This window comes from Bemisia tabaci, chromosome 2 (assembly GCF_918797505.1).
Source record: "Bemisia tabaci chromosome 2, PGI_BMITA_v3".
NCBI classification, from domain to species: Eukaryota; Metazoa; Arthropoda; class Insecta; order Hemiptera; family Aleyrodidae; genus Bemisia; species Bemisia tabaci.
The window spans coordinates 70500586-70528064 of NC_092794.1; the positions used below are offsets into that span (position 1 = coordinate 70500586).

Here is a 27479-nt window from a genome sequence, read left to right on the forward strand (position 1 = left end):
AATGTGTTTTTTTTTTTTTTTTTCCAGTGTCAGGGATTATTTCCTGTCGCGCTCATGAATACTGTCATACTAATAATAAGTAAAAACACCGTACCAGAATGCGAATGTTGCCAAATTTCTACTCGGGAAATATTTATTCTTAAAGAAAGTTTTGAATATTTATCCTTGAAATTTGTAGACTGTCCAGATCAAATTACGGAAGAAATCCTTCGAAAAATCGGAAGAAAAATGTCCTTAAATTTTCCTGAAATTTCGTCATTTATATAAGTAAATTCAGCAGCGCCTGGTGGCTCACAGTGGCGCGGCGTGCTTTGCGATCTATCGCAATATCCCCATTTGAAGATGTGGTAAATAATCGATTATTAAGGTGTTCGCTGCGAAGACCCTGTTTATCGACTCTTCTCAATACTTTTAAATGGCGGATCAGTCGATTTATCACAAATCACGTCACGCCACCGATGGCTCATACGGCGTTCTTCTTCAGCACGGCGGAATACCGAACCTCTCTGATTCGTGCTAACTATAAGTGTTCTTTTAGAGTACACGTTGCAATTGTTGCCCTCTCGACCCGGCAACAGTGACAGCCGGCGCGATATTTTATAAACGCAAAAAACCCACTCGCGGAGCCGGAGAAAATACTCTCACTTTAATTATAATGTTCTCTTAATTGTGAGAGGAAGAAAACTTGAAGGGGTTGGGAGCAGGAGGCAGAGCTTACAGAAGGTGATCGCTGACTGCAAGTCCCCCCCCCCCTCCTCCCACTCCTCTACTCCTGTGGAGCTGTCGCGACCCCCGCCCCCTTCAGCGACTGTTTTAGCTTCATTGGCGCATGAATAATTCAAAACGTAATTCTATGCACAAGTAACGTAAAGAGTCGGCGGGGGAGGGAGGGGGGCTCGGGGGAAATATTGCACTTGCCGCCCTGTACCCCGGCCCCCGGTTTCCCTCCCCGAGGCGCAAAGCTATTGGCGCTCCGCAAGCCGTTGATTTGAGAAAGCATCGCTTTTTTCAGCCGGGCGTAACGCCGCGCTGTTCGCTCGCCGTAGTTCTTGGCGGAGTGCTCGTTTTAGGTATCCGTTGAAATGCAATTTTTTACGTCGGAAGCATCGGCGCCGGTTCTCCTCGTCAAAGTCGAAATTGCCGGCATGTTTAAATCCACGCTAAAATAAGGGCGGAAACTTCAGCAGGAGGGAAATCTATTCTCGTTAAGTTGGATGTGAGTCACGGAAGTTAAGGTGACTCGCCACGTGGTCGAATTGGCGTGTTCGATACATTGCATCAATTACGTCAAAAATCTCGGCAGATTTTCAATTTTTAGCCCAAAAGAGGCCTTAATGAAGCTCATTTTGATACAGAAATCGATCATTGTATCGAATATGAGGTTTTTTTTTTTCCAAACAGGATTCTGCTTTCATTTTTGTAGATTTTGCCAATTTTTTGGTGTGCATCTTCAGTCTCATGCGTCGGGGCTGTCGTCCTTTTTTGGCTAAAAATTTAAAATCTGACGAGATTTTGTACATAATTGATGCGATTCATCACATGCCAGCTCGACGAATCACTTACAGGAATTTTATTTCTCTCCGAGACTCACGCCACGCCACCGGGCAGCACTGCCGTGCTAAAGAAAAGCGCCGTATGAGCCTTCAGACGTTGCCAAATTTCCTTTGATAAAACACGAATTTTCAAGCGAACTTATGAATACTTTCCTCCCAATTTTTAGAATAATTTTGTTCGCAATTTCACCTGAAGTTCCTGAAAATTTCAAGGAAAAGTATTTATAACTTGCCTCAAAAATAAACATTTTATCGGAGGAAATTTGGTAACTCTCGAATGTTCATACGGCGTTCTTCCTTAGCACGGCAGAGCATACATAGCGCTATTCTGCGCATCCAAAAGAAACGACGGGAAAGTGAAAGAAAGCCGGTGATGGCGACGGAATCCGAGAGAAGCGGGATAGCGCGGAAGGCAGAGGCGGGACGCTGAACGTAGAATCTATTCCAAACAAACAATCGTAATTAATGTTTTTCACAGAGTGGAGAACCCATTAAAGGGGTGGAGGGTGGAGGGTTGAAAATACAAACGTGGCGACCGGAGAGACGGAACGGGCCCGGATTTGGGCCGGCAGCGCTCTCGATGTTGCCAGCGTCGCATCGGGCGGATTCCCGGGAAATTCGAGGGAACGGGAAAATTTCGGCGACGCACCGCGGAAATCGGGATCATAAACTGCCCGGTACGTTTGGATGCTCCTGGAGAATCCAAGGAAAAAACATAAGTCATCAATTTGGGGAACTCATCAGTGGCTTCCATGTCAATGTTCTACCTAGGTGTGCTAATGGAGAATTTGCAAGTGTCTGAAATTTTGTAAATTCTATGTTTAAAATGAAACTGTCAAGAAAACTGAGCAAGAGGATATCCTTATTGGTTTCTGAATGGAACAATTATTGGAAGAAATATGACAGAATAACCTAATTTGCCGGGGTTTAAATGGAAAATGTCGTCAGATGACGTCATAAGGCGGTATATTTTCTCACTTTTAAATCTATTTTGCTCCGATGTTCCACTTCAGAAAAATTATTATGAAAAATACTGCGAACTCAGTTCATTAAGCACTCTCAGATGAAGCAATAAAATTTGTGTATGCAAATTCACCATTGTTTGCGGCCAAATTGTGGAAGTGCCTTAAAAATTGTGGAAGGTGAGTTTTTTTTTACCCTCAATTTTTAGCCTCCTCTCTCCCCAATCTTGACGCTTTTAACTCGGCTATAGCAAATTGTTAACGCTGTGAACAATGAAGGGTGAGAAAGGAACAATGCTCGATTGAGGAGCCTGCCAAAACCGTTGTAAGGTGCGATTCGCCTCACGTAGAGTATTTCGTTTCCTGTGACCGGGCAATTCAACTGTCTTGTAGCCAATGTAAAATAAAAACGTTAAAGTTTTTTTTTTTTTTTTTAAGGTTTTAATTATATTAATAATTCTATAGTTTTTTTGCAATCAGTTTACTTTCATTTACAGGCATTTGTTTTTTATGATACCCAGTTTGTTTATATTATGTGGCTTAATCACGGGAAAAAGTTTCAAGGATATATCCGCTAAGGGCGTGGGCAACGGGGTCCTAACATCCTACTACCAGAGTATTTTCCCAAAAACCGTTAGTAGAAAAATCTTAGCACACAAATAAGAGCTTTGTAGAGAATGTAAGGATTGACGCACTGTATCCCGGCGGAACTTGATCACGTTGATGCACCCTGGAAGTTCCACGGGGGAATTGAAAAGTAGGCAAGGGCAAGGGCAAGGTGTCGGCGGGTGGGGGTGGGGCAAGAGAAGCTACCCTCGAGAAGGATGCCAATTAATCTCCATTTAGCCGGGCCCGGGCCGGTCGGGGATGCCAGGGAGCCGGGACCCCCAAGGTTAAGCCGATCCTCCCGCGGAAACGCTCGATGCTCGGCGACCATTTGTCATTTTTACTCGGGCCCAAGCCCGGGGTCTTCGCCCGCGCTCGCGTCCCCGTCCCGCGTCACCCGCCAGGAAAAATTACCCCGCGAGGAAAACACTTTCATTCATGCGTACGCACGCCGCCCCGTGTCAGGTATTCCGCTCCCACCCGAATCAGTGCTGCCACTCACTCAAATGGCATTTGATCAAATTTGATCAAATAATTTGTCAAACTGACGAAAACCCCTGAAATTCCGAAAGAAGTTGGATATTCGGGAAATTCCGAAGATTCCGAGAAATTGGCTCCGAAATTTGAAATCAATTCCAAGAATGGCAGCACTATTTTACCGAAGATTCCGAGGTTCTCGGAATCAATACCGATTTCCAAAAGCTCCGGGAAAAATTCAGATATTGTCAAAAGTTCCGGGGAAAAATTCCGAAATACGACCGGATTTAGTTCTGAGGATTGTCAAATTCGAGCAAAAATCATCAAATTTGATCAAATAATTTGTCAAACTGACGAAAACCCCTGGAATTCCGAAAGAAGCTGGATATTCGGGAAATTTCGAAGATTCCGAGAAATTGCAATGGCCCCGAAATTTGAAATCAATTCCAAGAATGGCAGCACTATTTTACCGAAGATTCCGGGGTTCTCGGAATCAATACCGATTTCCAAAAGTTTCGGGAAAAATTTAGATATCGTCAAAAGTTCCGGAAAAAAATTCCGTAATACGACCGGATTTCGTTCTGAGGATCGTCAAATTCGAGAAAAAAAATCATCAAATTTGATCAAATAATTTGTCAAACTAACAAAAACCCCTGAAATTCCAAAAGAAGCTGGATATTCGGGAAATTTCGAAGATTCCGAGAAATTGCAATGGCTCCGAATTTTGGAATCAATTCCAAGAAATGGCAGCACTGGCCTGAATCACTGCCCGATTCCTTCCATTTCGGCTGGAATAATGCCGCCATTGTAGCGTTGTCGCAATTTGAACAAGAAATTGAAATTTTTCGAATTTCGTCAATCGAAGGTACTGAAAAAGTACTGAAGTTTGTTGTTGAGGAGGTCCTAAATTTCTTGGAAGTGTACTGAAAAAGCACTGTGAAAGTACTGATTTTTGGCCGGCCTGTTTTAGTAGACACCCTGATAGCGTCGAAATTTCAGGTCGGGCGAATTTATCTTTTTCCTCGGTGCGTTCGATTGAACTACCGTGAAGTGGGATTACTCATCGGTAACGGCCGTAACGCGTAACGCATAATAACGCGTAACGCCGGCGGAAACGCGGCGAACGGGACGGATCGGATTCGGAAGGGGCGGTCCCCGGAGGCGCGAACGCCGAACGTAGTACAGCATTAATTACACGGTGTGAAGGACGGACGCAGACACACTCGTGCCCGGGCCCGGCGAAAGGGATCCTAGGAGCGGGCGAGGGGGGGGGGGGGGGCTGGGTCCGGGTCCCTCTGTCCCTGCGTGTAATTTGGTGCGCCTTGATTTATGTCTTGACGCCTCGACACCACTTGTTACTCGCTGCCCGCCGCCATTGCAACAGCGTTGCCGACGACCGCTGAATGATCGATTATCGATACCTCGCCGTTTGAAGATATGGTAAAGAATCGATTACTAAGGTGTTCGCTGCGAACGCCCTGATAATCGATCTTTTTTCATAGCTTTGAGTGGCGTATCAATCGATATATCGCAGAGCACGTGACCGACGCGACGCCCGTCGATGATGCCACTCCGGGATCGGGGTGAGTGTCCAAGAAGGGGTCGCAAGTTCTTACCGAGTTGGAGAGAACTCGGGAGATTAAAGGCAGAGAATTTGGGCGCGAACCCTTGAAATGTTGTCACCCAGCCGAAATATCACATTTTGTTAAAAAATATTACAGACTTCCCGCGTAAACTTTTCCTGGGACAGTTTGGAAGTGAAAAACGTGAAAAAATCAGAGGAAAGTTGGGGTATTCGCAGTGTTCAAAATCGGCGAGAAGACAATTTCAGGGTTGCCGCAGTCAGGGAAAACCTGGAAAAGTTAGGGAAAATTACGAAAAGACACCTTTATTTGGTTTCTCAAATGTGTTTGACTTTTCGAACAAAAAATTTCACCTAAAACCTATTTTTACTTTGTCTTTTTGACCATCTTACGTAACTTGCATTGTCAGGGAATTCACCAAAATGTGTCAGGGGAATCAGGGAAATGTCAAGGAGATACATTTTTTAAATTCTGCGGCTACCCCAAATGTTGTCTTCCAGCCAAAATATTACATTTTTTTAAATTTATACCGACATCCCCCGTAAAATTTTTTTTGGACTGTTTGAAAGTGAAAACCGTGATTAAATCAGGGAAAAGTCGGGGAATTTTGCATTCAAAATCCCCGAAAAGACAATTTATTATTTCCTCATTTCCGTGTTTCATTTGCATGATTTTTAAATTAACGAGACGTGTGTTTTATCTGTTTCAGTTTTGAGTTTACGGAACACACAAGAGGAAGAGCCTCCAGATCCTCAGTTGATGAGGTTAGACAATATGCTGATAGCAGAGGGGGTGGCAGGTCCGGAGAAAGGGGGTGGCGCCAGCGCTGCCGCGAGTGCCTCGGCGGCCGCTTCGGGCGGCCCCGGTCAGCCCGACAACGCCATAGAACATTCGGATTACCGCGCCAAACTAGCTCAGATTCGACAAATTTACCACCAAGAACTTGAAAAATATGAACAGGTACGTCCTCATTTTCATTCACCTTTTCTTCCTCATCTTTTCATCAGGTTCTCAGGCGTCTAACCAGAGACAAGAGAAGCTCCAATGGCTTCATGGCGACAGGTGAAAACTTATACTTTCGGAGATGCAACACTTCCTCATGGAAAATTACAAGGAGCGACAGTCATGAATCTTTTTTCGGCTGCTGACCTACCTATTAGGTGGATGATGAGCTCCGAGTGACGTAATGAGCCGAACAAGTTTGCCGAACTTCGGTATGTTCGCAAAACGACATACCCAACACGTTGTTCAGCATCCACCTTGTAGGTAAGTGTGGTCACTTACCTACAAAATCACTGAAGAATATGAACAGGTAATAGGTAGGCGCGATCTACCAGTGACGCGCCTTCATTTCTGTGCGACACCTCCCGCATTACCGCGAAGTTGATTTAGTTGCGTGACCCAAGCTAACCTAACTCAAGTCTTCCGAGGCAGTCCCACGCCTCTGCGGCACACTGGAATTGGATCGGCATTATTTAACGAAGCTTCATCCTAGCACAAGGCTTAACAACAGTCACCAGTTACCTGGTACAGTCAACAGTTGAATTTTGGAGTCTTGAAAATAAAAGCTTCCATGACTCTCAAGATACTATATAATGGCTGTTTTTTTGTTTCTGCGTTTAACCTATTTTTCAACTCCAAGGATCAGAAAGTTTTTTAGTTCCTGAAATGAATGACTGGAATGATAACTGAGAATATTGTATTGAGAAGGGCATTTTTAGTGGGCAATTCAGCTCTCGCGGCGAGGACAGTGTAGAAAACACTGCTTCAACCGTAAATGCCCTCTTGCCTTCGGTACCTAACTGCTGTGCTTTTATTAAATAAGAAATAAAAATAAAAAACATGAATAGAGATTTGCAACGTCGAAATCGAGGTTGTGCATTATTCGACTGCAGCCATCGATTTGCTGTTCGCACACAGTGCACAGTTAACCAAAGAGAAAAAGAGCGAAACCTGAAACTCTCCGTCAGTTGCAGCTTCCTAGGAAATCAGCGCGATCTACCAGTGACGCGCCTTCATTTCCGCGCGACACCTCCCGCACTACCGCTGAGTTGATTTAGTTGCGTGACCCAAGCAAACCTAACTCGAGTCTTCCGTGGCAGTCCCACGCCTTTGCGGCAGACTGGATTGGCATTATTGATTAAATCTTCATCCTAGCATAAGGCTTGACGTGAAAAAACAAATTTTAAGTCAACTTTTTATTCATGACTATTTGTCTGCGGGCATTAGATTTTTGGCTAGAGAAAATATGATTCAGCAGGGCGATCTCTAAACAATTCTTAAACAATTTTTGTTATCAAAAATATAACTTGCTTCCCTGCTTTTGCTGAGCACTACCCGTTTGTGAGGTGGTATTTTCATAAGTCCCGAGTACTTGAAAGTTATCTTTGAAAGCCGAAGTGGTAGGGAACTCGGAGGAATCGTGAGTGCGGTGAAGAATATTCTAATGAGCCGAAAAGCCGAAGAGGTGTATAACACGTCGGACGAGAGGCTCGTGTGTGTTATGCGGTCCTCGTCTCGGATGCTGGCAAGTGGGAAGATAAAAACTGCTCATAGAGAGACACATTAATAGTTATGATTACGTTTGCTCCCACCCACCCCGCCCTCCCCCGAGGAACCTGGCAAGGAGCCGTCAATCACCCACTTGAGTGGATATCATCGTGGAATCACTATAATCCTGAGTCCAGTGCTCGCCAACCGCTTAGCTCAACCTGTTATTTCGTCTTTACCGCTTAATTCCGTGCTATTTATTTTCTAATTGACTTCCTTCCACCCCTCCTCTCTCCCAAAACACTCCCCTCCCTTCCGCGCTCGTATCGGAATCATCTAGGTTTACGTTGCTGCCATGTTGGATGGGCTCTGTAGCAATACAACCCTCAATCACACAGAAGCTGAAGTTTTTTTTCTGTGGGCGAGGGGAGGACGGAGGTTTTACACTATTGAAGCACGTATTTATTTTTTCTTATCTTACATAGCTCACCTATTAATCTCTTTTTTTTCTTTGTATTTTATATTTTTCTCCGAAATTCAAAATACGTGTTTCCCCGCCAATTATTATTTTAACTCTCCCCCACCCCCTTAAATCCTTGCGTAAACACGTTTACTTCCCATTTTGCATTCGATGCTTATTCCTTTAACTGCACCATATTTTATCCCGAAAATGCCTATTTATGTCTCAATGAAACTGAATTTGTGACGATTTCGGAACATTTATTTGGTAAGATGTCCTACTGTTCGCCTGATGCAAAATGTCAAAGTCGCAACGTTGCAAATCAGGGCATGTAATTCCATCGTTGCACCATCGAAATGTAAGCAAGTAGTGGCGTGGTTGAGGCGTTAATTGACGAGTGCTAGGTAACGTTGCCAATTTTTCTTTTATCGCAGTATTTTATTTTCTCAACAACAATTCACAATCGGACAAATCTTGGTCAAATTTTCCCCTCCCCAAATGATGCTGCCGATACTGGATTAGTTAAATAAAATAATTTCAGCAGTTCTCTGATAAAAATGAGACACCCATGCGACTTTGCCCATCAATATTAAGAGAAGTCATTGGCGACGCGTGATATTCGACTATCGATATTATCCACTTTGAAGCTATGGGAAACAATCGATTATTACGGTATTCGTTGTGAACGCCCTGACTACAGATCTTTTTTCATTGCTTTATATGGCAGATCGATCGATATATCGCAGAGCACGCCACGCCACTGAACCTAACTTCAAAATTTTCGAGTTGTCCATGCTCTCCCTATATAGGTACTCTATAGGCCTGGATACACGCTCAAATTTCCGTCAATTTCCGATCAAAATGATGACAAAAATGGCGGTCAAATTTTTGCAGGCTGCAAAAATTTGATGGTAGATGGTGCGCACCAGTCACCATTTGATCGGAAATTGATGGTTTGAGCGTGTATCCAGGCCTTTACGCGCTCCATTTAATTTCGATGTGCAACACTTAACAATCGCAGCGATGTCCCGTTTTGAGCGGCTGATTTTGATGGTGGAAACGGGGCTTTTGAGTGCCCGACGAGGCAACGGTCGGCGGGAGCGGGCCACGATCACTACCTGCCCGTTTAATCGGCCCCGATGCGGAGTCGTAGCGTGGCTCCGCTTATTATTGTTGTTATTATTATTGATGATTATTATTACTCCTTGGAACTGTGTTTATTCCTCACATCCCAGTTGCTCACGAGCAATTATTCCCTGATTTTTTCCTTGCTCGTCTCCTGCCCGCCGCTTGATTTATTGCGCGCACCCGAGCATCGTTTGTTCCTACAAGCTCTCCTCGGCACTAGCCACCTAAGTTTGACTGTCTCTTGATTGAAACACCTCTTGAATATGAGTATGTAGCTTGAATCTGTGGCTTACGCTTGCATAGTCATCGGAGAGAGACATTAGAGAATTTGCAGATGTCTGAAACTTGATGAATTTCGTGTTTAAGTGGAAACTACTAAGTGAACTGAACACAAGGATACCCTTGGTTTATGAATTAGAGAATTTGCAGATGTCTGAAACTTGATGAATTTCGTGTTTAAGTGGAAACTACTAAGTGAACTGAACACAAGGATACCCTTGGTTTATGAATTGAACAATTATTGGAGGAGATATGACCAAATGTCAGATATGTCAGAATCTAATCTGCTAAGATACGTGTGTTTAAATGGGAAATGTTGCCAGATGACATCACTTGGCGGTGCATTTTCTCACTTTTAAATCTATTTTTATAATATCTCCCATATCAGAAAAAAACTAGAAAAAATACTGTGAAATCAACTCTTTAAGCACTTTCAGACGAAACAATGAAAAATATGCGTGCAAATTCTCCATTCCCTAGGGTTAAGGCTTCCAAAATAACCAGCAAACACAAATTTTTACCAAATGCTTCAGTCTTGGGAAGCGCAATCGTACACAGCAAAGAAGTTTCGGCCGTGAAAGCCGCACTTACGGTTCATGTAGACATGCACGTAAACGCTGCTTCCATACGCTCATTTCAAGCGGTCGCTGGAGGCCTAAAGGTATTATCAATACATCAATGGCCAACGTGCGAAACCACGTATCTTCATTGCGGTATTTCAAAATTCCCGCTCCTATTTTATGGCCTCGAAAATAAAGAAGCCAACTTGGCCGTGTTTTCCTCCAAAGAAACGAAAGGAAGGAGCGGTAGTTTCTTCTTTCCAGCGATGCAAAATGTAAAAATGCCATCGATATTCTGTCTCTGGGCCCGGGTAAAGGACCCGACCGTTGCCGGGCCTTTGACCCATTAATCCCCCGATCAGGAGGTTATGATGACGGGCGAGTGAAAGGAGAATCTTGGCTGGAGCGTTTTGTCGTTCAAGGCCGGTAATTAGAAAATAAGTCCAGTTCTAATCCCCACTCCCCAGGGCGGGATCCCTGCTGGTTCATTCAGCCACTGAAACATGCCTCCTCCGTCTTCGCCCTTCCCTCAAGATTTCTCCCCGAGTTTCCCTCCACGGCCCCCGCTGGCGCTGGCGCTTTCGTCGACCTTCAACCCTCGGCGCACAGGGATCGAGTCAGTCAGCGAGGTCGGACATGAAATTTTTGACTAAAACTGCAAATTTTTATGTTTAATTCGTCACATTTTAAATTGTGAGCGATGTTTCTAGAAGAAAATTTCTTGCGAAAACCAATGCAGGGTGTATATAAGTTCGGAAAGTCCGGAAAAAGTATTGATTTTTCAATGGCGGTCCGGAAGTACTGAAAAAGTGCGGGAATTTTGCAAGAAAGTCCGGATTCTTTTTATTTTTGTCACAATTCGAGCGGGAAATTCAAATTTTTGACATTTTTTGAATTTCGTCAGTTGAAGGTATTGGAAAAGTACTGAATTTTTCTGTTAAGAAGGTATTGAATTTCTTGGGTATGTACTTAAAAAGTACTGTAAAAGCACTGATTTTTGCCCAGCCTGTTTTAGTAGACACCCTGCAATGGAACCATTTTTAAAATCTCAAAGTTTTGATTTATCGGAGTTATAAGCTCTTTAAGTATCCGAATTTTGTCCGATCTCTTTCACTGACCAGATCCACTGTGCGGCGTTGCCTCGCTTGAAAGAATAGACTTATTACAGAAGTTACGCCATCATCTAGAACCAGCACCGCAAAGCCGAACGGACTGACAGTCGTATCGATCAACACGGTTAAAGATTTTTAATTTTCTGTTCCCAAATTGGTGATCAATGAAGTCAATGGACTCCCGGATCGACTCAAATGCATAGTGTCTAGACAGGGAAAATCCGGGATTCGTCAGGGAATGAATAATTTCAGGTGAAATCAGGGAATCTGTTCCATAAACCGCGGGAATATCCTCTTCTACCGCTTAGGGATAATTTATATTAACATAATCAATTACATTTCACTGCACGCCTGTTGGTACCATTTTGCAGGGTTGCCACAATCAGGGAATACCGGGAAATGTCAGGGATTTTTAAAAAGTCAGGGAAAACCGGGAAAATGACAAAAATGTCAGGGAAAATTTGTTAGATCACCTTCATTTGCTTTCTAGAATGGGTTTGAGATTTCGAACAACAAATTTTGCCTGGAAACTATTTTCAATTATGCCTTCGTAACCATCCATCACATCTTCAATTTATTGTCTGGGAAATCAGGGAAATGTCAGGGAATTTCATCTTCTATATTCTGTGGCAACCCCGTTACGAAGATCAGATCAGTGCCAATGAGTAGAATACCAGACTTATCACCTTTTATCCGTCTATTTCCATCCATATAGTTTGACATCGAATGTCTTTTAAGTCGGGATTACTTGATATAATTTCACCAATGCCCGAGTGATTTGCAAAAATATTATCGCCCAAACGGCAACCGTGCCCCTCTTTTTCATAATTTAACGATATTATCTGCGGGTCGCTTTTTAAAGAACTCCCTCCCTCGCTGCGAGATGATGGTGTCACAGGGGGTAGCGCTGGCCCAGAAGATTATTCTTATCTGAAAATGCCGAAGTAAGGTAAAGAATATCTTATCGCTCTCGATAGTAATTAAATTTCCACCGTTCAAGCTTGGCGTTTCTCCCTCCCCCCCCCCCCCCTCCCTCCCCTCCGACGGCGCGGCGGCAGCTTATCCGCGGGAGTAAATTAATCCGTTATTTTAAATTGATAGTGATTAAAAAGTTAGTCGCCTGGTAATGGGACCCTGGCTGAGCGCGGCGAGTGGTAACAGCTTCGCTGGTAACTTATCCCTTATCTCAGGGCTTCTCTCCGTCTTGGATTTTCGGGTCGGGGTGGGAGGGGGGGGGTGAAATTTCGATTTACTCGAGCTTTCCCCCTCTCTTTGCTTCCCTTACTTTGACTGTCTCCCTGTCGACGCAATTGCAGCCAAATCGATTGATGATAGGCTTATTTCAAAATATCCTGCGCTCACTTTGATGAAAGAAACTCGGTATTTAGCTGTGGCTGAGTCCCTCGTAACTTTCATCGCGGTAACTTCTTAGGAATTTTAGCCGATTTTATCTAGCAACTCGAAACGCAACTTTAATTTGAAATTCTGTGTATTGTTGGCTCAGGCTAAATATTGCCCAAAATTCCCGATAAGCCGTGGTCAATTTTTCTTTTCTCTTGGCTGTTGAATGTTACTCGGCACTCTGATCCGACGCACAGTGGATCGAGTCAATTAGAGCGGTCGGAAATGAAATTTTTTACCGGAACTGCTGATGTTTATTTCGTCTTATTTTAACCTCAGCAGCTGGACCATAAGTGTTCGGACACTCAATCCGAAAACTTCAGAGATCCATATGACCTAAACTTCGGGTCCCACGCACGAAGTTTTTTTCTCCGTGTGGAGTGTCGTGTGCTTTTGTAGTGCTAATTAGAGTCCCCTTATACTGAGAGTCAAGACAACACCCCTCATGGAGTCACAAGCGGGAATAAAGATTACAGAAATTGAACGTTTTTCGTAATCTTTGATTGGCCCATTCTTAAATTCCTTTCTCCGTTCCTTCTTTCATTCCGTTTGTTCCTTGTCGAACCCGAAATTCCTCGGTCCATTCCAGAATAAAATCTTTGCAGTTGGTGAAAATGTAATCTTGATTCCCGTTTGTGACACTGTGAAGGCCTAAAATACGGGAACCAATCAGAAATGGATTCGCATTGTCTTGACTCTCAGTTTAAAGGGACTCTAGTGCTAATTCCACTTCGCAGTTGGCTTTCATATTTTTTGGGCGATATGCAGACTCCGGCCCCGAATCTCATTCCACGATTTCTAATACTGTAGTGGTTTACACGCAGTAATTTCAGGCCCCGTGGCGAGGGGGTACCGCTGATAGACGGATGTGTGTCGCTCGTGCTGTGACCGAACGTGCGAATTGCACTGAACACGGCGGAGCGTCTCCGGACGAGTGCGCCACCGCTTCGGCATGGCGCGGCCCGGGATTTATGACTCGCGCGCGAGATTATCTGCTCCTATTTCAATTTATGACCGCACCTCATCTCGGCCGGCTCCACTCCTCGAGTCCTTGCCCGGGTATCTGCCGCAGCGCCATCTCGCGGACTCCGGGCTCAGCTGACCGCGGCCCGGAATTAGGTTTCTACAAGTCACCAGAGGCGGATCCAGCAATCTGGCAACACCGAATTCCTTCTTTAAACCTATGCAAAATAACCGATTCTTGTCGAAGCACTTGTCCCCTCCATGAATCGATACATTTCCATAGCTTTAAATGGAGGAAATCGAGTGTTGCCAAATGTTGGATCCGCCTTTGCAAGTCACGGATCTTGGTAGGTATCCTCCCGTCACCAGAGACGTGTGCTATATTTGTCCACAATGTTTCTAATTTTTCCCCAATATCCGAGGAAAAACCCATGAAATTTTTAATTAGAAATGCTCAAGACAGGGTTGCCACGGTCAGGGAAAACCGCGAAATGTCAGGGACTTTTAAAAAGTCAGGGAAAATGCCGAAAGTGTCAGGGGAAAATTGTAAATTTACCTCTATAAGCCTCTTAGAATGTATTTGACGTTTAGAACAACCAATTTTGCCCAAAAAAATGTGTGTAAACGGGAAAAGCCGCCGGATGACGTCACTAGGCTGTGCAAAGGTGCATTTTCTCACTTTAAAGTCTATTTTCTTTATCTAAAAAATTATAAAAAATACTGTGAAAGCGGCTCTTTAAGCACTTTCAGATGAATCAATAAAAGCTGTGCATCCAAATTCTCCAATGTGTTTTATTGCACATTTCATGTATCAAGGGATTCTACTCATATGTGTCGGGGAAATCCGGGATTTGTCAGGGAATTTCATTTTCTAAATATTGTGGCATTCCTGTCGAGATTCTTCCGGTGAAAATGCAATTTACAAGTGGAAATTTGGCAGCATTGACATGTAGTTGCGTTCTTTCGTGACGGAGACGACGAATCGTCGACCAATGTTGAGCGACGATGCACGACTATCAGGAACCGCACCTGCCGGGATGTCACCATTGACGTATAATACAATCTAGACCGCGCATTACGAAATTCAAGCGAGACGATAGGCAACCCAGCAACACACATTAAGTGTACCGGCGAGACAATGGTGGAATTCGCGGAAATGCCAGTCTTGCCAGTGCCGTTGCCTGATACGGGTACACTTAGCTCGTATATCCGGCGGTATCAACTAGGCTGAAGGCGCGTCTTTACCCCCCTAGCTGTCTCACCTTCCCCGCCTAAAGTCGGGCCCAATGCGCGGTCTAGATTGTATTATACGTCAATGGATGTCACTTCCAACGTCAACTGTTGCCCGTCCCAGGACTCGGCCGCACAGTGGATCGAGTCAATAGGAGAGGCCGGACAAAATTTGGAAACTTTAAACGCTTATAACTCCGTTTAAACGAAATTTTGCGGTCTTAAAAGTGCTTCCATTGGTTTTCTCGTGAAATTTTCTCCCCCAAAAATCCCTTGAAATGTAAATTGTGACGAAATAAACATCGAAATTAGCGGTTTTAGTCAAAAATTTCATGTCTGACCTTTCTGATTGACTCGATCCACTCTGCGTCGGCCGTTCGCACCGAGTCGACATTTTTGTACGAAAATTGGCCTTTTGCCACGATTCCTTCTCACCCGTTCGGAAACTCAACGAGTAAGATTCCAGGATCTTTCGCCCGATAAGCGCCGCCGCACACTAGATCGAGTCAATAGGAGAGGTCGGACAAAATTTTGAAACTTTAAACGCGTATAACTCCGTTTATACGAAACTTTTAGGTTCTATAAGTGGTTTCATTGTTTTTTTCGTGAAATTCTCCTCTATTGGCACCCCTTCAAGTTTAAAATGTGACGAATTTAACAGAAAAATTTCCAGTTTGAATCAAAAATTTCATGTCCGACCTCTCTAATTGACTCGATCCACTGTGCGCCGGCAGCTTCAAACTTCGTCGCTTCTCTGAAGGATGTACCTCCACTTCCGCGTGAGTCATGTTTTACATGTAAATCCATGATTTCTGTGGCTCATGCCGAACTCGAGATACGCTCTTACGTCAAAGGAACTACGACTTGTCCGTAAGTTAGTTCTCCCCTCTCAGTGCAATAATTCGCTGAAATCTTGCGCAGAATCCGGTCGTAGTTGTGTGCACAGAATCAGAAAAACTTAATCAGGAAGATCAACCTTGTCGTCTGCGGGCGATCAGAACAGGCTGTTTGAATACTACTCCGATCGCATCCTAGTTATCCAACCACCTGGTTTTCTCTGAAATCACCTCCCAAGCTCAAAAAAAGCTCTCAAGTTGAGGCCAAAATGGAGGAGATATCCCACGCTATCCCGAGAGTCCACCTCTACATCAAGACAAACTCTCCATGCAAAGATAGGGAGCAAATGCATTAGCAGGGTTGCCGTGTTTTCAGTTTTAGAGTCCCCAAATAAAGTGGCAGCCCTGTCAATGTATTTGCTCCATATCATCGCATGGAGAGTTTGTCTTGATGTAGAGGTGGACTCTCAGGATAGCGTGGGATATCTCCTTCATTTTGGCCTCATCTTGAGAGCTTTTTTTGAGCTTGGGAGTTGATTTCAGAAAAAACCAGTGGCCCCATCGTGTTTCTCGCGAACTTTTACGTAAGGATAAATAGTCAAATCGCAAATTCCTCACACACGCAACATCTCCACTGTCAGCGAATTTCATAAAAATGTGTCACGATATTGTCAGGGAATTTCATTCTCCAAATTCTGTAGCAACCGTGAATTGGAACGCGGATTCATGCACGGGAAGCACCACCGAAATGTCGAGAAGGGCAAGTTTCCTGCTATCCCGAAAGTACTCATCCTTTTCGTGTATTTTCCTACTTTTTTTCTTCGATTTTAGCCGTAAGGTCATCAAGAATGCAAGAGAAAGTAAGAAGCAGCAGAGCGTTTGTGGGGGGTCTTCAAATGTAATAAAGAGAGGTTGCTTTCTCAGCGTGACCAGTGACCACCAAGCGTGCATTTGACCACTCGAGGTCCACCACTCTGTATACCCTCCCTTAACTTGTCTTCTATAGCCCTTTGGCCAGGCGCAGCTTTCTAATCTCTCTAATCCGCAGGAACAAGAGGACATTAGGTCAAGAGGACACTCTTTTCACTTCCAGATATCTCAGATTAACCCATGGTTTCGATCGATTTAACCGAAAAGTTGGTCAATTTGGTGAACCAAGTCCTTTTGATTGAACTGACCGGAAAAAAGTAACTCAAAGCAACCATGAACACGAAAATGTTCAGCTGTCTATCGAGTTCTTGTTGCAACAGGATATTTTTCGCCCAAAAAAGAAAAAGAAGAAGAAGAAAAGAGAATTCTTGAAGTTTTCAAATTTTCCGGGGAAACTAAATCAAACCAATGATTTTCACCATCTTAGCAGCATTACAAGGCATGAAGATGCATATTTGAGCCGCGTTTAACAGAAAGGAACCAAGGCACATCAGCTTTTGCCAAGTTTTATCGGGCAATTAAATTTTTAACATGAAAACGGTTGTGCGGATTTTCGAGCAAATTTTACTGAATTTTCCCCATTGTACGAAGCAAATTCCTTAAAATTTTCAAAGGAATCCGCTTAAACGTTCTCGCGTAAAAAATTAAACTGCCCAGTTAAATTTAGCCATAGCTGATGTGGCTTGGTTCCTTTCTGTTAAGCGCGGTCAACTTTATAAACTTTTTCAATGGGAACGGGCGAATCTCCGTCCAATATCGTTTTGAAGGAAAAATATTACAGATTGGACAAAAAACTAGTAAATAATGAATAAATCACATCTAACTATATCCATTTGAGTAAACTACCCCTTTTTAAACACGCCCCAAAAGCCGTATAGGTAAGCATGTGAAAATTGAAGACACTACTACACTAAAGTAAATACGCTGAGGCGAAATGGTGGCGAAACAAAAACGACAAGCAAGGGGTGTATGGGGAGGGGGGCTGGGGGAGGGCGATCGACTGGGAAGATGAAAGCACACAAGGTGGATGAGCAAAAGGGGGAAAGCAAACAAGTATTCCGACTGTTGGGGTAATTACATCGTTTATCAGGGGCAGACCGTGAGCCATTTCACGGAGCGAGAGTTTATGGGGGTGATAAGATTGCCAAGAAAGCTTCGGCGTGGGACACACGGACACACGCTCACCAGCGCACAAACGAACGCCAGCGTCTGATGAGCACTGTCTACCGCGCAGTCCCGATCAGGTATACACAACCGTCAGAGATGCCAAACTTTCATTTCAGGCAAGTGCACGAAATGATCCCGGTTCTCATTAGCGTGGCTGGGAAGAAATTTTTCTGTGTTTGGGGATCACAACTTTTTTGGGAGCAGGGTGTCTACAAGTCCGAAATTTCTGGAAAGTCCGGAAACAGTACTGATTTTTTAAGGGCGATCCGGAAGCACTGAAAAAGTGCGAAAAATCCGCAAAATGGTCCGGAATTTTTTCTTTTTTGTCGCAATTTGAGGGGGAAATTCAAATTTTTGAAATTTTTCGAAATTCGTCAGTTGGAGGTACCGATAAAGTACTGAGTTTGTCTGTCGAGAAGGTACTTAATTTCTTGGGGATGCACTGAAAAAGTACTGTAAAAGTACTGATTTTTGGTTAGCGTGTTTTAGTAGACACTTTGAGGAGGGGCCACCAGCCTTCTGGGGTGAAGCCTCCTCCTTCAGGCAAGTTGGGAAAGCAGTTGACTTGGTAGCTCAGCCGTGTCATTAACCGTGTGCGCCTGCATTTTATTTGCTATGCAACATTAACATCCCACCCGTCAAAATAGTGGTATCCACTTTCTTTACAGGGTGTCCCAAAAGTCCGTACCCCCCCCCCCCCCCCCCCCCGGTAACCTTTAAACGGTTAGAGATACAAAAACGAAACTTTTGGGAAAACGGACTTTTTGGACACCCTGTATACTAGCGCAGTGTGCGTCCGTGAATCAGTACAAACGCACCAGGTCAAGTTATTAGCATTCTCTCATATTTTCCCTCATTCATCCTGATGAAGCGCCTTCCAGCATTGGAATAGAATGTTTCACTTTTTGTTGTTTAATTTTTATCAGAAACATACCATAATTATTGGTATCATTGGTCTGATTTTTTGTTTGGTTTTGATGTGTTGCAGGCCTGTAACGAATTCACGACGCACGTAATGAACTTACTGAGAGAACAATCACGGACGAGGCCGATCACGCCCAAAGAAATAGAACGGATGGTGCAGATAATCCATAAAAAATTCTCATCGATACAAATGCAGCTCAAACAGAGTACCTGTGAGGCTGTTATGATTCTCCGATCAAGGTTCCTCGACGCAAGGTAAGATACACTCCATACCCAATCAAAGTTCCTAGCCAGAAATGTGTCATGAAGGAGAGGGGGGGGGGGGGGGAGTCTACAGGCAATAATATCTCGTGTGGGTAGAGGGGGCACCTTCCCAGCCAGAAATGTTTCATGGACGAGGGGGGGGGGGGGCGAGTCCACAGGCCATAATTTCTTGGGGGGCCATAATTTCTTGACCTTTTCTCTCCTCCTTTGAAGGAATGCGAATGAGGCTAAATTGGCCAATTTTAGGTTGATCACCCTATCACTTAGTTACATGACAGCAGGAATATCCATTGAAGAAAAAACAAACTTGTTAGTGATTATGTTCCCAAAATAAAGAAAAAATTAGGTTTGATTTTAGGTTGACTTTTTTGAGGTAAAGGTCAGTTTTTTAATCAGAATTTTTTTTTTTTTTTATACATATTGATGACGCCGTCACATTTCTTTTAATTAAGAAAAAATCCGTTTAAATGGACAATGAATTCTTTACCTCTTTTTTTTCTGTAAGTAAATCGAAAATAATTTTGTCTCAACTTAAAAATACGTTTTCTCCGTGAATATTCAGATCGTGAGTCGTCATTCCTCGCGTTATGCTAAACTCAATTCCTTCAACAAATATTTGAGTGAAGCTTTTGAATCGTCGAGAACTTTTTGCTTCTCGGCAAAAAGAAAGAAGAAAAAAAGCTCGGAAGTTGTGACCAGCCGCGAGATGGGGGGGGCGCAGAAACGTAGTTGGAAAAGTGTTGAAAAGCTCGATTTGCATAGAGATAGAAACCGTCAACGAGCGCCATAATTTATACGTGCGGATGCGTCCGTACGCTCTGCTTTGTCGCCCGCTCGCGCCGCCCGAGCCCTGCTCCCGTTTTCATTCGCGGTTGCCATCCGTGTTCAAAACATTGTAAAACAAAAAACAAAAACAAAAAAACGATGAAGACAAAAAAAACAATAAATATTAAAAAAAAAAAAAAAAAAAAAAAAAAAAAAAAAAAAAAAAATCATAAAAATCATAAAAACAAAAAAAAAAACAAAAAAAAACAAAAAAAACAATAGAAACTAAAATACTAGAAAACAAAAGAAAACAAAGAAAGCATAAAAAAAGAAAAAACAAACAAAAAAAACCAAAAACAAATAAACAAAAAAAAGGAAGTATGCCGAAAAACCTGCGTATAGATACGTTGCTAGAAGTTCGTTTCATACGCTATTTTAAATTTTAGCTGAGTGTGGCGTCATTTGAAAGGGGTAGTGAGGGGCAATCACTTTATTTTGCATTTTAAAAGTTGATCTTGCCTTGGGGGTGAAATTTTAAACAAACATCCTAGGAAATTAGAAGTCCCTCCCTTCCACAAATGTTGCTTTCACCCAAAATCTAGCTGAATTATCGTCTCTGTCATTTTAATTTTTTTTCTTTTTTCTTTTTTTAACTACCTCATTGATTTCAATTCGGGTATCAAAGTTATTTCGAACCATTAGTTTCAATAATATTATTCTGTTACAAAAACGAACATTTTCCTCCAGTACTCCTAGGGTCAAAATCGGCTTCCTTTTCACACACTGACCAGGTAATATTCCCTCCAGTAAAATTTCATGATCTGAAGAAGCTCTCCGCGGTTTACAACCTCCTCTCGGTTATTCGAGTTTACATGTAGTAAAATTACCCGCAAATCGGACAACTTGGTTGTTTGAGCTGCCATGCCAACTTGTCGCAAGTTTGAGCTGTACAACGTACCCTCCTCGCCCCTCGCGCCATTCCTAACTCTCTCCGTTCCTGTCTCTCAGTCTGTGCTTCTTTCGCTATTTTTATTTTATATATTTCGTAGGTTTTATCACACCCTGTTTCCTCTCCTGTCAGCTTCCTCACCAGTTTTTGCTCTCCGTTTTCTCTCGTGCGCCTTGTCTCCTTCTCGCCGCGGACTTAAATTTTCCCCTCCCCTCGCGAATACGATCCCACCGTGTTTCCTTCCAAAGAAACAAAAGGAAGGAGCGGTAGTTTCTTCTCTCCAGCGATGCTAAATGTAAAAATTAACACCGATCGTTCCTTGGAGCTGGATACTTTTGGAGACATCGACGACCAAAGTGCGAAACCACTTATCTTCATTGCGGTGTTCCCAAATTCCCACTCCTGTTTTATTTTCTTGAAGAAACAAGCAAACTTTATAGCCTGCAGTTTATGTACCGAACATTCTGCTGACAGGGGAGAAAAATCAAAGAAATTTTCAAAACATTACAATGACTACTTTTCAAAAGAATAAATATATTATGATAGGAAGTCTGTAACATCGCAAGCGGAGATACGTGGTCTTGTACTTAGGCCTTCGATATTCCTAGATTTTTTAATTTTTTTTTCTTGTTAACTCCATTGCAATTCGTAGTATGGAAAACCAGGGGTCGGCAATTGTCCTGAGAGGATAATAGAACGGGGGGAATTCAAATGGATTGTCCTTGCTTGAGGACAAAGCGAGATTGTGGATCACATTTGCCTCTAAACTTACCAGTTTCCTGTCTCCTTTCTTCAGAATCTGGATCGATACCTTAAATAAAAGTTTATCCTGCTTGTAAAAGTCACCAAAAATGATATTTTTTACGACTAGGTATAAATTCATACAGCCGGGTTTATTACGTCATCGCGCAACGGTGGTGCTGTACAGTCCTCGTGGTAACCTACACCCCCCTCCTTCTACCCCCCCCCCCCCATCACCCGCCCCTCTGAAGATGAACCCGCCGCACGCGACGAAGGGAACCTGTACGACTATCATTTATCATAATACAAAAAATGAAAAATATTGTTTCCCAAGAAAGCAATTATCGAGATGATAGCGAGTTTGCTTATTCATTTTACCCGCTCTGCGGAGCATCATTCCGCGAGGCTCGGATCTCGGGAGACGGCTCGCGCCCTTCTTTTCGTCGTCAAAAAAAAAATTATTTTTTTCTGGGGAAAACACGCCCTAATTCGGGAAACAAGAGTCGATGTGTTAGGATGAGAAGTTACAGGTATGATTTTATCGTGTCAACATTTCCGCAGTACATCTTTCTCGCAGGAAGTAATCCCGTTTAATTGTTTTTCTTTTCGTCCCTAATTTACGGATTATTATTTCTATTTGTCGTATATTTCTGCTTTTCCTTTGTGACAACCGCGAAATATCTTATTATCACCCCGCCGTGAAGGAAAGTAAACAAATAACGCACCAGGTAGAACCAATAAACACCCTGACGAACAGTTAAACGCTGGACCAGGGCTGCACACATTAAATGAAAAATATGAAAGATCTGACATTCCCGTCAGACATTTCATGAAATTTCTCTAAGTTGTGAAAATAATGAAATATATTTTCAGGGGCTGAGAATGCAACACGCACTAAAAAACAAGAAAAAGCAAAAGCCTCTTGCCCTCCATTTACTTTCACGTTGAATTTTGAATAATATTTTTCAATTTCTTTTATTCTTCCTGAAATTTCAAGACTTTTTTCTTGAAAAATTGCAACCCTGTGCTGAGCAGGCGATGGATTTCGGAGACCGTCAGTACCTCCTTTTGCAAAGAATGCTAAGGAAAATACCAGTATTAATCACTAGGATTACGATTAGTTTTAGAAAGCACTCCCAGATATAAGCAGCCCACTTCGTCGCTCTTAATTCCGTCGAATGTGCCCCTTACCCCCCCCCCCCCCCTCCTCATTTTGATAATCGCGGCGAGGATAAACGCACCGTACCCACTTCTTTTTCGACACTCGATACGGGTTTTATCAGCTCCTAGCGCGTCGCGTCTCGACTTCCAGCCTTGCTCGCGCGTGCAGGGTGTTGCATATCGAGACCATTGAAGGGACCCGGCAGCTCCCGACGCTACGGTTGGCGAGAAAAACGAAATTTCTCGGAAACATGGAAGCAACGTTGCCGTGTCGGGCAGAGTGAGTTGACGCATCAGCTCGTCGTTTCACTCATGAAAAACGTAACTACATTTCATCGTTGCCAAATTTCCCCTCGCAAATTTCATATCAATCCGGAGAACCCTGGGCATACCTATCTAAAAATGTCTTCGACTTTTCCTCAAATTTCATGCGAAAATCAGAAAAATGTTGTATTAAAAGTGGACGGGTACAGTTGAGGAAAATAAATTATTTGTTTGAGTCAATTTGGCAACCTTGGAATGGAGTTACGTTCTTTCGACTGGGAAATTTCAGGGAATTTTAAGCAGTCAGGGGAAACCGGGACTTTTAGGGAAAATGACGAAAATGTCAGGGGAAACTAAACATAAGTAAAAAATTATTTGCCAGAAACATCGTCATTTCTGCTGCAGAGGGAGCAAAATACTTGAAGTAAAGTGGAGCGGGCAGGGGGAGGGGATAATACAGGGGTAAGGGGCAAGGGGGGCCCTTACCCCTGTAAGGGAGATATAAGCTGGGTCAATGTTTATCAATCGTAAAGAAAGAAAAATAATATCCCACATATGACCTCATCATATTTGCCTTACAAGAAGAAGCACTTGAGAGGAAGTGTTTGGATTGCGGGGGAGGGGGTAAAAAAGGGGAAAAGGGGGGGAGGACATTAAAATTGGTAAAATGTAAAAAAGAAGAAAAATCCCCAACAGAGAATACCATCATGACCGCGGTGTGGAGGGAAGAGAACGAAGTAAAGTCAGTAAGATGCGCTAACGGTCATGATAGTATGAATAACCCCCCCCCCCCCCCCCCCGAAAAACCATTTGGGGCTTCGTGAAAGATGTGGAAAATACTGCAGGAATAGCTGAACCAATTTGTTAAATCATCTTCATTTGCTTTCCAGAATGGGTCTGAGGTTTTGAACAAGAAATTTTGCCTGAAAACTATTTTCAATTATGCCTTATTAACCATCCGTCACGTCTTCAGTTGTCAGGGAATGCCACCAAAATGTGTCAGGAAATTCAGGGAAATGTCAGGGAATTTCATTTTCTAAATACTGTGGCAACCCTGACTTTTTTCAGAACGTATTCCAGCTTTTACATGACGAAATACTTCGCAGAACATATCGGAACTTTGTGAAAGTTCTGTGGCGTCCCAATCTTCGGAAAGGCTTTTTCACTTCACGGGCACTTTCACGGAGAAAAGTTTTACTTTTTTTTATCACGATTTAAAAAGCTTGGAATATGTTAAGAATGCAGTAAAATCTTATGAAGTCTTAAGGAACAGTGCCGCCTATCTACAAACTGATGGTTTTGCAGGACAAAAAAGGAACCTCGCCATTTTTGTAATTTTTTGGTGAGGTTTGCAATTTTATTAAACATAATAGCATCTTTACAGCGCTCCCATTCAGAATTGGAAAAAACTATAAGCAGCAGCTCGCAAATTTAATATTAAGGAATGCGACGAAGTCTTTGTGTGTTATTCCTATCGGCTCAATTTTCCATTATGATGTGTCTTTCCGCCATTTTGAGTTTCTCGAGCGAATAGCCTCGAGGTAAAATCTAAGTTACTTATTTTTTATGATGACCGATTTTATGGCATCGTTGCCCTCCCCCCAAAAAAGCCAATCTAAATCATCGTCTCACAGGTGGCCCTAAGACTTACAGTGATAGGATTACTGAAAATCCGATTAGCTTAAATCGCCGAAATTGGCGCTTACGGTTTATCTGTTGAGAGTCTATGAAATGCGTGGTGGATCCCAGCAGAGTCTCCCTTGTTTTAATCGCATAAGGTAGTTTATGACTGGCCGAGACAAGTGCCTCGTTATTTTATGTGCCTGTAAAAAAAAACTGGCATGGGTCTGTGTTGCTGTGAACCGTAATTATCCACAGAAATCGGCCATTATGATCGTCCCGTGATAAAAGCCAATTTTTTATGACGTGAACAACAGTGTGCATTTTGCAAGGAGAATTTGTCCTTAAGTCCCATTGGTTTAGTTTTTTTACGAGCCGGCATGCAACAAGTGAAGTTTCGTGAGAAAAACGAATTTTTAACGTTCATTAGTGATGCAACACTATCGAGATGACGGACTATTCTAGAGTTCTATGTTCCCTTCCGATTGAAGCATTCCCATTCTTCTACTGTTGAAATAGTCAAAGAAATTCTTTCCGTATATTTTTTTATTTTTTTTTTTTTTTTTTATATCTCCCAACCGAACTCTTGGCGCTAGATTTGTTCTTTCTTTCATTTCAAATCATTAAAGAAATGACCTTAAATTAAAGGAAGCCACAATTTATTCCCTTTTCCTTTCCCCAATTGAACTGTTGGCGTTGATTTTCTTAATTTTTTTTTTCAAATTATCAAAAAATTAACATTAAACTGAAGGGACCCACAATGTATATACTTTCTCCCCTTTCAGTAATGAAACCCCTAGTTTTTCCCCTCCTTCCCTCCTGCAACTTGCACCCTTCCCTGCCCGATCGTATACCAAAACCCAACGCCCGACCGGGAAACAAAAGGGATAAGCTAATAGTCGAATGAATGACAATGGCGCGATTTACAATTCAAAAAACCATCAAACAATTAAAACTTGGGCCGCCGGGGCCGTTTAGCGGGTAGTATTTGACGCGTCGTCGTCATTCGGGCGCAGAACTTTTCCCCGCCCCCCACCCCCGCGACGGAGCTCAGAGCTTTCCATCCCCCCCCCCACCCGATCCTCCATTAAAAGTTGGATTTTTACGAGGACCCGATTCGAGGAGACTGCGTCCTAATCCGTTTAAAGCAAGCCCCAACTCGGTTGCCGTTACCGGTGAAATCTTTAAATCAATTAATCAATCCATCCGTTGAGGTTAACCCTTGATGCGCCACCTCTTTTTCTCCTGCCATCTCTTCATTTCCCGCGTCACCTTGTATGCCTTTCTCCCAATGCCCAATGCAATGCCGAAGGCCAAAGTGCGAGATCACGTGTCTCCGTAATTTTCGCACCTAATTTATTTGTTGAAGCAAAACAAGTTAACTGCATAGTTTGGAAATACTAAGTATTTTACTAATTGTGATAGTGAAGAAAAATCAAGACCAGTTTTCTAAACAAACAAAAAAAAAAAAGAACGGAGGTACGTTGTCTTGTACTCTGCCCATCGATATTCATATTATTTGTAATTGGACAAAAACCCGGGCAGGGTGGATATTTTTCAGGAAATATACAGTCTTGATATTGCAAAGCCTTTTGGAAATTGAACGTATTTCTATCAAACGGAACCATGTGCATTAAGACATGAGCCCTGAGACCTATAAGAATATATGCATAAGAGGGCTCGCGTCATAATGCACATAGTTCCGTTTGACAGAAATACGTCCAATTATACTCCTAAGTTATTGTACATATCGACGGTAAAACTACTAGACCACGTATCTTGGTTTGCGACGTTGCAGACTTCCCTGTCATACTTTACTTTTTAAAAGGAAAACTACTCAATGTCAATCCCCGAAAACTCACCTGGTTTTTCTTTTGGCAATGAAGAGTGATAATTTTAGGAATTGTCTCATTTTCAGCTTTCCCAACTTGAATCCAAAACTTTGTGTTTGTATGTTCTATTGTTTTGAACCAAACGATACATCGAACCACTATTGCATACGATCCATTTGCAGCCGCTGACTGCTGGGCGTCATTCTTATTTCACCATCGCGCAGTTTTTTCTTTGAGAATCTAAAAATTTCATTTTGTTGTGTTACAGACGGAAACGGCGGAACTTTAGCAAGCAGGCCTCAGAAATCTTGAACGAATATTTCTACTCTCATCTGAGCAATCCCTATCCGTCGGAAGAGGCGAAAGAAGAATTAGCTAGGAAATGTAGTATAACCGTGTCACAGGTAAGTTGTCCTTGATCTTCTCTTCTTCAGAAAAATTGAGACGCCTATCCGGGCAGAAGTGTCACATTAAAATTATAGGGAAGTGAAACTAGTATAGTCGAAGTATCAAAAAGTCTACCTTAAATCCTTTTCAATTTACCGCTTATCCCCTCACTAAGCAAACATAATATGTGATTATTGTTCAACTAGTGATTTTGATTTGTAGGAGGTGCATTCTTGAAGCAAATAATTCAATGAAAATAGTTCGGAGAGGAAGGGAGAGAGAGAAGAAAAAAAGTGAATGGAAAACTCAAGAATGTTATATGGATCGCATTTAGCAAAAAGGAACTAGCGTGATTCCAGTGTTGTAAAAATGTTGCTCCTTCATAATTATTCAAAAAATCTTCCAGAATAGCAAATGGTTTTTTTCTTCCCGCCAAAAAATTGATAACTTTAATGAAAAACAATTGCGTAAATTCGTATTCTGCACATATATTGAGTATTTTTTAAAAGAAAGGAAGAGTTGCACGATTCTGAAAGCACTGTAATCGCACTGGTTCCTTTTTGCTAAATGCGATCTATATTATATGGATCGCATTTTACAAAATAGAACCAGCGCGATCATAGTGTCGTAAAAATGTTGCCTCTCCACAATTATCCAAAAAAGCTCCAAGAATATGAAATTGTTTTGGCTTCCCACCAAAAAATAGTTAATTTTAAAGGAAAATAATCGTGTATAAATTTTAATACTACGCAAATATTAAGTTTTTTCAAAAGAAAAGGAGGAGTTGCACGATTTTGAAAGCACTGCAATCGCGCTTGTTCCCTTTTGCTGTACG

General features: G+C 42.6%; 1 protein-coding gene across 2 annotated transcripts in view; it reads left to right on the plus strand.

Moving 5' to 3' along the window:
* Nucleotides 1-27479, plus strand: part of exd (PBX homeobox extradenticle) — a 243306-nt gene that overhangs the window by 186739 nt on the left and 29088 nt on the right. For both annotated transcript variants that reach the window (XM_019058322.2, XM_019058323.2), the window contains exons 3-5: nt 5891-6141; nt 18726-18916; nt 26526-26661. In XM_019058322.2, the coding sequence (XP_018913867.1) occupies nt 5891-6141; nt 18726-18916; nt 26526-26661 (578 nt within the window). The remainder of the gene's footprint in view (nt 1-5890; nt 6142-18725; nt 18917-26525; nt 26662-27479) is intronic.